The sequence below is a fragment of the Podarcis liolepis genome (assembly GCF_965112155.1).
Source record: "Podarcis liolepis genome assembly, chromosome: 2".
In the NCBI taxonomy this organism is placed as follows: domain Eukaryota; kingdom Metazoa; phylum Chordata; class Lepidosauria; order Squamata; family Lacertidae; genus Podarcis; species Podarcis liolepis.
The window spans coordinates 29,580,955-29,596,097 of record NC_139555.1 but is presented as its reverse complement, the minus strand read 5'-3'; the positions used below and the strand labels follow the sequence as shown (position 1 = coordinate 29,596,097).

General features: G+C 41.3%; 1 protein-coding gene across 2 annotated transcripts in view; it reads left to right on the top strand.

The window, feature by feature from the left end:
- Positions 1-15,143, top strand: part of RPTOR (regulatory associated protein of MTOR complex 1) — a 313,358-nt gene that overhangs the window by 122,217 nt on the left and 175,998 nt on the right. For both annotated transcript variants that reach the window (XM_083489852.1, XM_083489851.1), the window contains exon 6: positions 503-678. In XM_083489852.1, the coding sequence (XP_083345978.1) occupies positions 503-678 (176 nt within the window). The remainder of the gene's footprint in view (positions 1-502; positions 679-15,143) is intronic.

Here is a 15,143-nt window from a genome sequence, read left to right as displayed (position 1 = left end):
TATTGCTGTAACTTCATAGTTTATTGTCTATTAGCCAGCTTGGGCACTGAAGCTGTGTAGGTAGAATAGAAAAATATTATATTAAATAACATACCACTTAAGGCACCTGAACAGCCTGTATCCTAGGCTTCATTTCTAAACCCTATCTTGGTTTTCAGTTGCCCGTGTGGCCAATATAGGCAGAAGTTCAGGCTGTGCAGCTCATGCAGCCACCTTCCTGCAACCACTAAGGTAGTGCCTTTGAGATAAATGACCCATGCCATGACTAAAGAGTATAGGAAGGCATCCTTTGGATAAGCAGTTACCCTTTGGATAGGCTAGAACTATTCATTTCTGCTTTGCAAACTGCACCAGTATCATTAGTAATTTAATTGTTGATGAGTTGAATGGTTCTCTGAGCTTTGGCATCTCCTAACTAGTTTTGTTTCCAGAAGATTTTCTAGATACTGGTAGTTAATCAGTAGGAAGACTTAACTGCTGTTTGTTTTAATTTCCTATGAAGGTGGCTGCAATTAACCCTAACCATCCACTGGCTCAGATGCCCTTGCCTCCTTCAATGAAAAATTGCATTCAACTGGCAGCATGTGAAGCCAGTGAGTTGTTACCGATGATCCCTGACCTGCCAGCTGACCTGTTCACATCCTGTCTTACTACACCAATCAAGATTGCACTGAGATGGTGAGTGACTTGTCTGCTATTTGGAGGAATATTGCATGTTCTATGAGCCTTGCCTGTTGGACTGATAGACTTGTTGACCCAAATACTTCAACTGCTCTAAAATATCACTGCAGTACTAAATTACAAGGATTGAGGTGTTCATCTGGGAGAGTATCTTATTAAGCATACTTTCACCTTCTTGGCTTTGATTATCCTTCTGTTTATTACGTTTTGGATTCTAGCTGGATATTTGGGTTTGCTCAGATTAAGGGACTTACTGTGCTGGAAATTAAAATAGTCTGCCTTTTCACAAATCAGAAATACCATATGGTACAACACAATGTTATATCAGTAGACCATTTTCCAGACAAGCTATAGCGCTGATCCTCAAGTTCTTCTACTTGTGCATATTTCGTTTATTCCACAGGAGGTTTTCAGTGGTACTACGCTTTGAGGATTGGGGTGTAAATCCCATATGTTACAAAAATGCTTCAAATAAGCTAGTTAAGCAATAGCATGGAGTACAAAAATTCACAGGCATAAACAAAAGAGAAGATAATTTGAAGTGATGTGGCCTTCTGCCGAGGCGGAAAGAGATGAAAGCATATTCTAAGAAGTTTACACTACCAAAACAAGTGGAACACCAGATACCTAATAGCTCTGATGCACAAACAGGTTTAAAGCTTTAGTAAATAGAGTGTCCAGTGCTTTCTTTTCCTCTTTCTGTTTTTCATGTCACACTGCAGAATTAAGATTCTTTTGTCAGCTCTTCTGCTTTTGCAGTATTTGTGAAATTATTGCAGTTGAGTTGCAGTGTCAGTTTTGTATGCATATCCTGGCTTTCCACTCTGAACAGCTTTGCACTTTACATGACAAACCCAATTGCTTTTGGTAGCAAACTTTTAAAAGTGTGGACAACAGCATGCATGTATTTTTAAATAGTTGTGGGGAGCTCTGGTCCAGTCAGGATTCCCAGATGGCTATATTTAAGGTGAAGGTATGCCATCCACACTTAGCATATTTTCTCAGGAAATGGTGATGTAGCGCCGGTGAGCATAGAGCAATCAGGTGTGCTGTGTGGAACAGCCCTTTGGTGAAATCTGCAATGTCTATTTTCCTTAGCTGTGAAAGTCCCACATGGTAAGTTGCCAGTCTGCTATAAACAGAAGTTAAAAGCCTTATGCTGATATGTCTTTATGTTCACTGAACTCAAAATATTTACTGTGAAGTGGTCTTAAGTTCATTTGGATTTTTTTTTTGGGGGGGGAGTAGTTTGAGGATTAGAATGTTAAGGATGTTGAGGTCCTAAACGCTTTTTAACGCTGATGTTTTTATTATGTTTTTAGATATGCTGTAAGCCACCCAGAGTAGCTGGGGAAACCTAATAATAATAATAATAATAATATTAATAATAATACTAATAATACTATTTATTAAAAGAAACCAGTGCTTAGTTGACAAGTCCCAAGAAGAAATGTCAGAGTGTAGCTCGTTCACATGAATTAGTGTATAAACTAGCCAATGTAATGTATGTGCTGTTATCCCCATCGGTGTTAATCGTCCTATCATCTTACATTTCTGTCCTGACTTCTCCAAAATTTGTTTTTGAGGTCTCAGGATTCAAAATGTAGAAATCCATTTATAATACCTGAATAGAGTGGTTGCATGGTATGTAATATATAGGCCAGGGTTTTCTTTCATGCTTTCCTATTGCTTTCCTACAATAGACCCTGATAATTTTTATGAAGCCATTAAAAATGATAACACAATTCATATAATAGATATGTGTTAGTCATTGTTCATTATATTAACATTTTATATCAGAAGTTACTAGCCTCAATTACTTGATATTACTTCCCATATGATGGTGTGGTGCCTCTGAGTACCAGGTGCGGGGGTTTTGAGTGGGATAATGCTATTTTACTTATGTCCTGCTTTTGGACTTCCCATTGGTATCTAGTTGGCCATTGTTAGAACAGAATGCTAGACTAGATGGGACTTTTGTTCTGATTCAGCGAGTTTTTATAATATTTTAATAACAGAACAGTAAACCAGTTGTTTGCTTTCACTTAACCTGTTCAGTAGGAGGTGATTGTCGAGTGGATTGATAGACTATTACCAGCAAACGCTTTTGCCATTTTTACCATATTAACACTTCCTTGAGATGGTTGCTCAGTATCAGTCACTTTTTTGCAAGACTGTTTTTATACACCCCATCCCAGAGAGGGAAATAAACAAGGAAAAATAAAATGGGTCTGTGCTTATAAGGAAATCATATATACAGTAATTTTTTTGAAAAGCAATTCTAGAGAGACCTTTTAAGTTATATGATTGATGTATGGGAAATTTTTCTTTTCTGTGAGCAAGTTCTTTGTATAAAGAAGGAAGGAAATTCATGGCTATATTTCTGTGGAACTCAAATAGAATGAATAAAAACCCACCTGGATTTTCTTTCCTCCAAAACCCATATAATTATCTTAAGACTTTTAGTGCACCAAAATAAGCATAAGTACAAATACAGTTCAGCAAAACCTTTGTCCCTGGTAGAAATCTGTATTTAGTGGCTTCAGTTTAGAAACATAAATATCAATCTATATCCAAAGATGTGGTATAAATGAAATAGCGCCATAATGTTTTTAAGGAGGGATACTTCTGTGGTAGCCTTGAGTTTGAGAAATGGATTTTGCATTTATTATAAATTCATGTGATTTTGTGATTGATTCTTTGATTCTATGGCGGGGTTGATAAGCGGTTTGGGTTTGTATCATCTGAAAGATAACACCTCTAACATCGCAGTGCCTTCAGCAACATTCTAGTACGACATGAGGTAGTCTTATGGAATATTTTGTTCCTTTTCTGTGTCTTGTTTTGTGGTACAACCTTAATGATATTTATATAACTTCAATTTGCTTTGACATTATTCAGTGAATGAAGAGTGAGCAAATAATACTGTGTTATACACGAGAGCCTGAGTCAATACCTCACAGCAAATAAACCATGACAATTTTTAAGCCTAGTTACCATATTCATTGTTTCTAAGTCTGCAGCTTGTTTGAGCACATTTCTGCAGCTCAAGGAATACATTGGGGAGTTAGATTGTAGCTGGATTCTGCAATATTCAAAACACCCTTAAAGTCTCTGCTTATTTTTCCTGATTTGTTATGGATTTTGGAGCATTTTGCTTTGTGTTCAATATGTGTGCAAAATGAGTGGTTGTTACATGTTATTGAGGAAGGTAAGGGGGGGATATGTCATAAATTAATTAATTTTTATCCAACCATACTTTTCTGTTAGTGCAATATATTTCTGCTTGCAGAATTGAACTTTTTCCTCTTCTCCTTTCCCCTGTAACTCCCTGCATGCCATCAAAATCAGTTCTGGAGGATTAGCAGACCCTCTGGAGCAGATTTGGGGGGGGGGTAACGGCGGAGTGGAGAGGAAAGTCCCATTGTGCAAATGGACTTCTGCCCACAGAGCATTGGCTACAACCCACAATGTTTAAGTGAATAAATGAATGCATTTTTTTTTAATGCAACAGATACTGCTTTTCTTTATCTGCTACATTTGTCTCTTGCCCTTCCTTCAAAAAATTCAAGGCAGGGTACTTGCTCTTGCCTTCCCTATTTTGACCTTTGAGCAGCTTAGGCTGGGAGAGAGTGACTTTGTCCCTGTCTTATAAAAGGACCCACCAAGAGCATTTTGCCTTTGTTTAAGGGAAGTCTGCTGACTTCCTCCCTCCCAATATGTTTCTGAGCACAATTCAAAGTGTTGTGCTGACCTTTAAAGCCCTAAACCAGGGGTCAGAAACCTTTTTCAGCCGTAGGCCAGTCCACCGTCCCTCAGACCATGTGGTGGGCTGGACTGTATTTTTTTTGGGGGGGGGGATGAACAAATTCCTATGCCCCACAAATAACCCAGAGATGCATTTTAAATAAAAACACACATTCTACTCATGTAAAAATGCCAAGCAGGCCCCACAAATAACCCAGAGATGCATTTTAAATAAAAGGACACATTCTACTCATGTAAAAATACACTGGTTCCTGGACTGTCTGTGGGCCGGATTGCAAAGGCAATTGGGCCGCATCCAGCCATGGGCCTTAGGTTGCCTACCCTGCCCTAAACAGCCTCGGTCCTGTATATCTGAAGGAGCGTCTCTACCCACATTGTTTAGCCCAGACACTGAGGTCCACCTCTGAGGACCTTCTGGCAGTTCCCTCACTGCGAGAAGGGAAGTTACAGAGGACCAGGCAGAAGGCCTTCTCGGTGCCTACCCTGTGGAATGCCCTCCCATCAGATGTCAAGGAAATAAACAACTATCTGACTTTTAGAGGACATCTGAAGGTCCCTGTTTAGGGAAGTTTTTAATGTCTTACGTTTTATTGTATTTTTAATATTTTGTTGGAAGCAGCTCAGAGTGGCTGGGGAAACCCAGCCAGATGGGTGGGGTATAAATAATAATAATCATCATCATCATCTTGGTCTTGCTCCCCACAACTCTAAACATTTAGTGCCAGCCTGTCTCAGCATTCACTACAAGAAGCATCAAGGAATGGATCAATGTCAAACAAACAATCCTCCCTTGTTTGTAGTAATCAGTCCTCTTTTGTGCAACTCTGCAGTGAGGTATGTTATTTGTATTGAATGTATCCGTGTATATAACATAATGAAATGTAACTTTTCTTGGAATTTATAAGTTTGGGGTGGTGTTGGTGGATCTGTTCTATTTAGTAATTAAGGCCTGGATTGATTGGAGAGAGGAGGATGAAGCTGTTGGAAGAAAAGTGAAATTCCCTCGTATTGATGATAGCAGACTGAATGCTTATTTTTATTTTATGTTATTTATTAATAAATAATTAATAAACCTAGTACATCTCAAAGGAACCAGAAGGTAGGGAGTGCAGTTCCCTTGCCAGTTCTTTCTCTTCCAAACTTGAAAATGCTATAAAAGATTATTATTTGTGTAAGGGAGTTTAACAGCTATTGAGTCAAGCTGCCCACGCTCCAATCTAGGCTTCGTAGCTCACAACCAGAGGCATAGAAAGTGTCTCTGGAAAAGTACTTTTCTGTCCTTGGTATCATTGAACTGCAAAGAAATCAGGTGTTCAGAAAACAGTAAAAAAAAAATACAAACTGGACATTTTTAGGATGGGTAGAGGGGTCATAGTGTGTCTCCCAGATTAATGTGTTCATCTTTGTACGGAAGCCTAGCTTTTATTTTGAAATTGGGCTATTGTTTTCTGGTGTTGAAAGACATGCAGGGACCGAGTAACACCAAAATGAACTGATTCTGGTAGAGAAAAGCATTCTCTTGCATGTTATGCTACAGGCTCTCAATATTCAGTGCTTTGCAACAGAGTCATTCTCTGCAGGTACAGCTTGCTGTAAGGCTGGAGGTCCATTTACATTTTGCATCACTCTGAGATTAGTATATAAAGATCATTGCTTATCACATGCCTGGATGGCATGCACATTAATAACGTGGGCTACAGACCTTTCAGTAGACATTTCAAAGCATTTGGTGCTAAATTCTCACAGCATAAACTCCATCTCTACTAAAAGTAGGTCACTAAGATACTGCAGTTGTAATGGGTGAGGAATATCCTGCATACCAAGTAATGAATGTTAAGTTTTGAAATTCCCCTCTTATTAAGTGGAAAGAATCAATCAAAATACTGCTTCCACCAAGCTGTGTGTGTCTCCATTTTCCATATAAGCGTAACATGCTGTGCTCAGAGAGCTTGAAATTCCAGCGAACTACATAATACAACCCACAAACAAGTGTGATTCATTGATTGGAGGGCTGGGCTTGGATCTTGAGAGATGTGGGTTCACAGAGTGTTCTCTTTCTGAGAAAAGGCTTTTCTGCTGTTTGTTATTTCTTGTGAAGCTGAAGGGGGCTACAGAAGCTGTGTTTGGCAATGAGTGAATCACCCCCTTCCCATAGTATTCCTTGGATTGGAAGATGGTTCCCTAATGCACCAGGAAATAGCTCAGCTTATTCTGCGTAAATCGGAGTCAACCGTTTCTCCAGTTGACGGATCAGCAGAGTCCATCACCCACCCTTTTCACAGAAGAAGCAGCGAGTAGACGCAGGTGGAGGAAGGGCTGAAAATTTGCAAGTGGGAGGGGAATTGTTCTTCTTGCCTGGTATTTGAGGCAGACATGAGTAACTGAAGTTTGCATTCTGAACTAAGCAATTATAAAGCTCACAAGTATCTCCAGTTGTGGTAGAAAGAAGATGCTGCTATGTTAGTACCCATGGCTCCTCTTTTACACAATCCAGACCCAGACACCTGACCTGCACCATGTGGGCCTAACATCATTTCTAGGTGAAGATGGGGTGGACCCATCAACCCCTTGCTCCTAAGAGGCTTTCCATATATATCTATATAAAGGTAAAGGTAAAGGTAAAGGTACCCCTGCCCGTACGGGCCAGTCTTGCCAGACTCTAGGGTTGTGCGCTCATCTCACTCTATAGGCCGGGAGCCAGCGCTGTCCGCAGACACTTCTGGGTCACATGGCCAGCGTGACAAGCTGCATCTGGCAAGCCAGCGCAGCACACGGAACGCCGTTTACCTTCCCGCTGGTAAGCGGTCCCTATTTATCTACTTGCACCCGGAGGTGCTTTCGAACTGCTAGGTTGGCAGGCGCTGGGACCGAACGACGGGAGCGCACCCCGCCACGGGGATTCGAACCGCCGACCATGCGATCGGCAAGTCCTAGGCGCTGAGGTTTTACCCACAGCGCCACCCGCGTCCCACTATATATCTGTATAGTTCTCTATAAAATCTTATTTGTTACTTGTTCAGACTAATATCTCTGTTTGTTTCCTTTTAGGTCACAAGTGACACTCCCTCTCCCTCTCCTCTCCCCTCCCCCCCCCCCACTTTTAAGGTGTCTTTCCAGTCCCCTAGAATTAATTCTTATTTATCAAAGGTGAATGGCTATTTACAGGCCTAGCTCCTTAGGTAGCAACTACAAGATTTGAATTGCCCAAGGAAGGCAACTTGGTATGTTTTTAGTTGTCTACCAAATTTAGGAGGTGGGCTACTGTTTTTTAGACTAGTGGAAATTGCTATATACTAGTGTGCCTTCAAGAGAAAGTCCATGTTATTCAGCACAACTTAATGATGAGACTGTAACAAGATTGCGAACCGATATCTTTAAGAAGTAATATAAAAGAAGTCATGTGGATAACCAATGATAAATTTTGCAATGTTTCCAGTTGCTATGATTTTGTGCATTCTGAATAAAGTGCTGTTTCACCCTGTAAAAACGCTGCAAAACTAGGAAAAAAACCCTGCTGAAAGGAATGCTGTTTCCTTTAATAAGCTGCAGTGCAGGCTACAACCCTTGGGACCCAACTTCAGCAAACTGTTGGAGCTTCACCTTGTATAGTCAGCACTGCAGCAAAAAGCAGAATTATGTTTTTCCCCCCATTATACTTACTCACAAGTCCACCCCCTGATTGTTTTATGAGAACTTTAAAATGACAGCCTGAGAGACACCTGTAGGATGTCTTCCCTTTTCAGGATTGTGTAAAATTGCTAGCATCTAATTTGGAAAAGTCCAAAATAACTCCCGCCTCATACTTAATTGCTAAGTGCCAGTAAATGTCTCTGTATGATTTGTTCGCCCCCTGGGTTTATTAGTTCCTGCTTCATAGCATGAGAATAGGAACTTCTTTAACATTAGAAGAAATTGAACTTACTCCTATAAACTTTTATCAAACTTCTATGAAGAAAGAGCAATGGCATGCATATGATAAGAGATAAGCAAAGTTTTGTTACTTTTTTTAGATAATATTTCAAAACCAAATATACATATCAACTTTTGAAGAAGTAACTACCAGGGGAAAATGAGTGAAAACTTGATATTCCCCTTCCTAAACAGGAGATGGCAAATTTTCAAAGGCAGATTTTATCTAAAGCAATTGCCTTGAAAAGAGTAGTTTGTGAATATCCAAGGGCAATGATTAATATTGGCCGGGGGGGGGGCAGGATGGAAGAGAAAGGACATGGGTTTGGGGTTTTGTTTTTGTTTTGTTTTTCAGTAGAATTGAGCCAAATTTTCTTTAGTATCGATTTTTGCGACAAAATATGCATGCTTGATGAGGTAGAACCTTTCATGGAACAGTAAAGCAAACTGAACAACAAAGGTGTTTCTCTGCTTTTTACACCTCTGGAGAACAGTGCCCGCAGCACACATTTTATGGAAGCTCTCAGACTTTTGGAGCAAAGGAACTGAAGCTCCCCAACTGAACTAAGCCTTAAAATGAGTCCCATTCTTAGCCCTGCAGGTATTAGCATGAGTTGAGGGCAAGAGTTACAAAGGCATAGGTCAAACTATCACATTTTCCTCTCCTCTTCTATTATGTTCCCAAATATTGTTGTATTCCCCTTCCCTCCCTCCCCCTCTTGTATCTCCTTTCACCTACTAGTAGTGCATTTTGTCTCCATCTCCACTTCCTTTTCCTTTTGCTCTCTTTTTTCTGCCCCGTGTCACCTTCTCTGCCACTTTAATTCACCTCTCCATGGCCCTTGCCCCTTCCTCATGTCAGCTTGCCTGAAATCAACATGAACAGGAAATCTGGGACAGTTCATCACTCTCAGGACCTTATACTGTTGATTGTTCCTCTGTTGGGTGAAATTTGAAGGAACTCCTAAGATTCTTCCACACCGAAGTAACATATAGTTGTAGTTCCATAATGATAAGTTTGTTTTAGTTTGTGAAGTCTTGCCATTTTACCATTCAACATTCCCGCCCCCACTCCAGATCAACTCTGATAGATTAAAGTTGCAGTGCTGTGTACACTTACACGAGAGTAAGTTAGAGGAAGTCCTTGCACTGGCTTCTGCTAGCCAGGCTCACAAGTTGAATTTGAGCTGAGTTTCAGCTCAATTCAATGTTTTCAGGATTTGGGGCTGGTAATATAGGACATAATCCAGCCACGTTTAAGCATATCTACATGATTTTTTATTTGTGTGCAATGCTGTATGTGTAGAACTTTTCCCATTTGGGCTGAATTTGACAGGAGAACATGAAGATTATTATAAGCTCTGTGTTATCTTAGTTTTCAGTTGCTCTTTTGTTAAGAGGGAAATTTTATTGGGATTCAGAATAGAGACAAATAAGATCCATGTATATATGTGCAAGAGAAAAGATACTTCTTCCCCTCCTTTCCTGCTGATGCTTTTTGATTATGAAAGGCCTACCAGCAATGATAGGTTTGTGCTGAGTTTTCTAGTCCTGTTTAAAATTCTTTGCAGCTCTGCAAGAACCCAGGATTAGCTGATTTCTCCTTTTACTGGCATTATGGAAGGAGAGTCGGGGCTTGGCTTTGTGCCACTAGGCAAGTTGAGATTCAAAGCTCTGCAATAACATCAGCTTCAGACCTCTTTAATGACTGGTTTTGGAAATGATACATGTGAGGACATTTTGCATGGTACAGCAGTATAAAATGTACTTGAGCGGGCTGTTTAACTCCTAAGCACTGCTTCTCTCAGCATGATTCCATATCCCTGTATTTTTAAAGGGCGTCAAATCTGCGTAAGTTGTCACTTCTGATTAAAAGGGAAAGGGAGCTTATGCTGCCGTTATATTTTGTCTTTTCTTCTTTGGTGGTGCAGTGAAAATTGGTAGCTTGTTTTGTCTGCCTTTTGCAAATATATGGTGGGGAAAAAAATTTCAAAAAAAAATTCATGCAGAAATCTCGGTAGTGGCACCCTCCCTGTGGAACGCCCTCCCACCAGATGTCAAAGAGAACAACAACTACCAGACTTTTAGAAGACATCTGAAGGCAGCCCTGTTTAGGGAAGCTTTTAGTGTTTGATGTATCACAGTATTTTAATACAGTGGTACCCCGCAAGACGAACGCTTCGGAAGACGAAAAACTCGCTAGACGAAGTTTTCTTAGCCGCTTCGCAAGACGCATTTCCCTATGGGCTTGCTTCGCAAAACGAAGCTTTCCCCGCAAACTCCATGGATAGCGGGGAAGCGCAGCGCATCTTCCCTGCTGTCCCCGGACCTCTTTTGAAGCAAGGGGCGGCGGGGAGAAGATCGCTTCTCCCCGTTGCCAGCCCCGCAATCTCCAGGGACAGAGGGGAAGGCGCGCGTGCCTTCCCCTCTGTCCCCGGACCCCTTTTAACCAAGGGGCGGCAACGGGGAGAAGCGATCTTCTCCCCGCCGCCCCTTGCTTCAAAAGAGGGGACAGAGGGGAAGGCGCGCGCGCGCCTTCCCTTCTCTCCCCGGACCCCTTTTGAACCAAGGGGCGGCAACGGGGAGAAGCGATTCAAATCAAATATGCTCCATAATTCATGTTACTAACTGGAATGACTAGCTGTAAACCATGACTGGCTATAAAGCACAGTAGGCCACCTGAACTATAGGTTTTGAGACTACCATTCCCACAGTAGGCCACCTGAACTATATGTTTTGAGACTACAATTCCCATCATCCCTAACCACTGGTCCTGCTAGCTAGGGATGATGGGAGTTGTAAGCCAAAAACATCTGGAGGGCTGAGGTTGAGGAAGCCTGGTTTAGGGTCAGAATTTTCCTTCTCCTAGGTGACTGCCTCCCCAGGCTGATGAGTTCCATCTGCTCCACATTTCCCTCCACAACATGTTCCTTCTCGACCATTGGACCCCCTGTTGTTTTCATCCGCTCAATCCACCGGAACTTGTCTTCGCATGCAGGGAAGTCCCTAATTCACTGAGGGCTTGAAACCCATCAGCTACCCTCACCTGGTTTAGCCAGCCAGTCGAAGCCACTTCTTGGGGTGTGGCTGCTGTTACGTGCTGGTGGCTTCTTGGAACCACAGGTGACAGCTGAGTGCAGAATGGAGACCAAAGGTGGACAAGCTACCGCAGGAGTACGATGTGTCCCCCACCAGAGGTACTACCCCTCCCCTAACACCCTATGACCAATGACTTAAAAATAAAACAGGATGTCAAGCCATGGTTTTAAGTTGACTAACTATCCTGACTTATTTTGAAGCTGTTAACCATAGTTTCCAGGCACACATATAACAGGAAACTACAGTGGTGCCTCGCAAGACGAAAAAGAATCCGTTCTGTGATTCTCTTCGTCTAGCGGTTTTTTCGTCTTGCGAAGCAAGCCCATTGAAGGATTAGCGGCTTTTAGCGGCTTATCTGCTGATCGGATCAGCTGATAAGTGGCTTAGCGGCTTAGAAAAAGGGGGGGGAGGGAAAAAAACAGCAGGAACTCGCAAGACATTGTCGTCTTGCGAAGCAAGCCCATAGGAAATTCGTTTTGCGAAGCACCTCCAAAACAGGAAACTCTTTTGTCTAGCAAGTTTGCTGTCTTGCGAGGCATTCATCTTGCGGGGCACCACTGTATGCTTAAATGCTGAATTCTATGGTGGGAGGAACAAAGTAGCTGTCATCTGGTGTATGCCAATCATTCATATCCTGCTTTTGCATTGTGGGCAAAAGTGTACTGCATCTTCCCCAAAAGCTTCATTGTGGAGTAGAGATTTGAACAAAGAGGTTCTGATTTCAACCCTATCTATATATTTTACTCCTGACCCTGCTCTCTGTCTCTGTCTCTCTCTCTCTGTCTCTCTCTCTCTCTCTCTCTCTCTCTCTCTCTCTCTCTCTCTTCTTCAGTACTTTGACTTTTACTATTTTCTTCTTCTTTTAACCAGCCCTATTTCCCTATAGCCACTTACTGATGACTAGTAAAAAGAAGCATTTGGAATTTGATTTTTGCTGAGTGTCTGCATTTTAAAGTACTCTAGATAAGTGGTCTGAAAGGCAAGTTCTACATTTCATTTGGTGTACTGTTTAAGAAGTTTGAAACAAAAACATTGCCAATATAGGTTTTTTCTGAGTGCTATCTCTGTGTGCCTTCCGAGTCACCCATGTTTACCGCAATATTTATACAACACTTAGACCTTTTTTTTATCTCCTCCTGTCATGCTAGCACATCATTGTTTTATTTCATAGCTGCTTATTTCAGAAGTAGCTATGGATGAAGAAGGAACACAAGAAAAGTGTTTTGTCTTGAGAGAAAATGCAGGGTGTCCCTAACAGAGTGGCAGGTATAAACTAGTTTGCCATGTGGAGATTTAGTCTGGAGACAGCAGGGGCTCATTAAAGGAGAGCACTAAGAGCATTTCCTCCACTAATCTATTCTGAAGTATGATAGCAGACCCATGGCAGTTGCAGCCCTCTGAACATGAAAGCTGCGAGTGCTTGCTGAGTTTGTGCCATTATGCTGAATACCATGGTGAACTGACTATGCCCCAGAAAGGGTGTTTTCCTTACTAATCAAAAGCAGAGTGACCTGATTCATTATTATGTTTCCTTCAAGAAGCTGAAAGCCCCCTTGAAATTTCTGAAGTCAGCTTTATTTACATCCTGCTCATATGCTTTTGTTCAGTGCCCTAGAGGGGCAGAACAAAATGACAGCTTTTTAATGTGCAGAGTTTGTGTGAAAATATCATTGACCCCAGATGTGCACCATAATTTGAAAGAAAGAAAGAAAGAGAGAGAGAGAGAGAGAGAGAGAGAGAGAGAGAAAGACCAAATGATGCACTTGACACATTGTCACTTTCCCCACTCCATTAGGTACATGGGAGGCCTGCCAAAGCTGAACCAGCAAATCCTAATCAAAAGCCTACTGAATCGAGGTATAAGTTTTGGTAGCTCATGACAAGGGCTGTCTGGATTGAGGCAGGTGGCTGCCGTTCAATCCTGAGGCCTAGGAGGTATAGCTTGGAAGAGGCTGCAAGGGCCCTAATAAAAGAGAATGGAACTACGGCGGCCAGAAACTGTTGTACCCCTTTAAGGCCATTCCATCAGATTTCAAAAGATAAGCTGAGTGAGTTAAGGTCATAGGTGACTGAAGATTTCCATGGAAATACTATGTTCCCGTTGTGTCATTGACCATCAAATAGCTGGTCTTTAACATTTGCCAGTGCCTATAGCTGCATATCAATTAGTACATCCTTGTCAACGTTGCAGCTAAATTTCAGGACACTGAACATGCATCATTTGTGATCCTTGCCAAAGGTTACCTACATTCTTTTGCTTGGTAATCTTCTTTGTACAGAGTGGTCGGTTGAAGGCAGAAATTTAATGGATGGTGTTAGAGGAAAGCATGGATTAGATGGATGCTGGTACTGTGGAATCAGAAACCAATCAAGGAAAACTATAGGCGTGGACACAGGAAGCTGTCTTATACCGAGTCAGACCATTAGTCCATTTAGCTCAGTACTGTTTACACTCACTGGCAGCACCACACTAGGATTCCCACCAGCCCTTCCTGGATATTGAATATGAGACCTTCTGCATGCATAGCAGATGCTATTCCACTAAGCTATGTTCTCTTCCCTAAATGGATGTGACTTGTTGTAGCAGCCAGCCTTGGTTCTTCCTAGCCTCACTACTCATTTGTCTGCATCCTATCTCTTTTTCCTCTCCCAGTTTTGGCTGTCAAAAACAAAACATAAATTTTATTTTTTTCCCAAGAAATGTGTATAAATATAGCTAAAGACATAAGCAGTGTTCAAAATTAGCCAGGTGCAAGGCACATTTTGTGTCTGGCACGGGTCCAACTGTGACCACGCAGAGATTTCTGGATGCCAGGCTGGTGACTGGGGAAAGCAAAATGTCACTTAGAGAAGAATCTGAAATATTTTTCCTTGAAGCTTGAATTTGTTTTACTTTGAATTTTTTATTTATTTTGAGAGTTGAGATTTGTTGTTTAAAATACTACTAGTAATAATAATAACAACAATAGCCACTGGGTGGGAAGTGGTGCCTAGAAATTCCATTGTGGTGACTGCAACTTAGGTTTAATGTGCCATATGGAGATTAGCTTATATATCTGAGTTTCTAACACTGGACAAAATAATATGGTGAAAGATGCACATGGATAAGAAAATTAAAAGACCCTATCATGTATACTGGTCATCACTGCACTCACAAAAATGCTTTATAGCATTTCAAGGTCAGTCAGATGAGAAGGAAAATTGGAAGGGTATGGAATATATAGTCAGAGCGGGTGATATATAGTTAAAGCAGGGACAATATATTATGCATTAATGCAAAGTAGATACACACTTTTATAATGTACAGAAATTCATACATCTGATGACAGAGAGGCTGCCACTTAACAATTTTTTTGTCTTCTGCACAGGAATGGCATTGGCTTTATGTTTTGTAAAGCAGTTAGTGCATGACTAGTGTAAAATAAACACTAAAGAGCAGAAGTAATGCTCTGATTGCTGCATTTACGGTGAAGTGAGAAATCAATATGTATATTGTAATGCAATTAGGTATTTGGCAAAGGTGGTGAAGCCACTGGCAGTATTTGGCTAAGCTGCCCTAACATCAAACACACACAAAAGGTCTGAGCAGATAGAAGGGTCTCTATCATAGTTTTGATTCTATGGAGATGGAGGTGTGTGGCAAACGAAAGGAAATAAAAGAAAACATGGGTCTTGGAAAGGTAGAA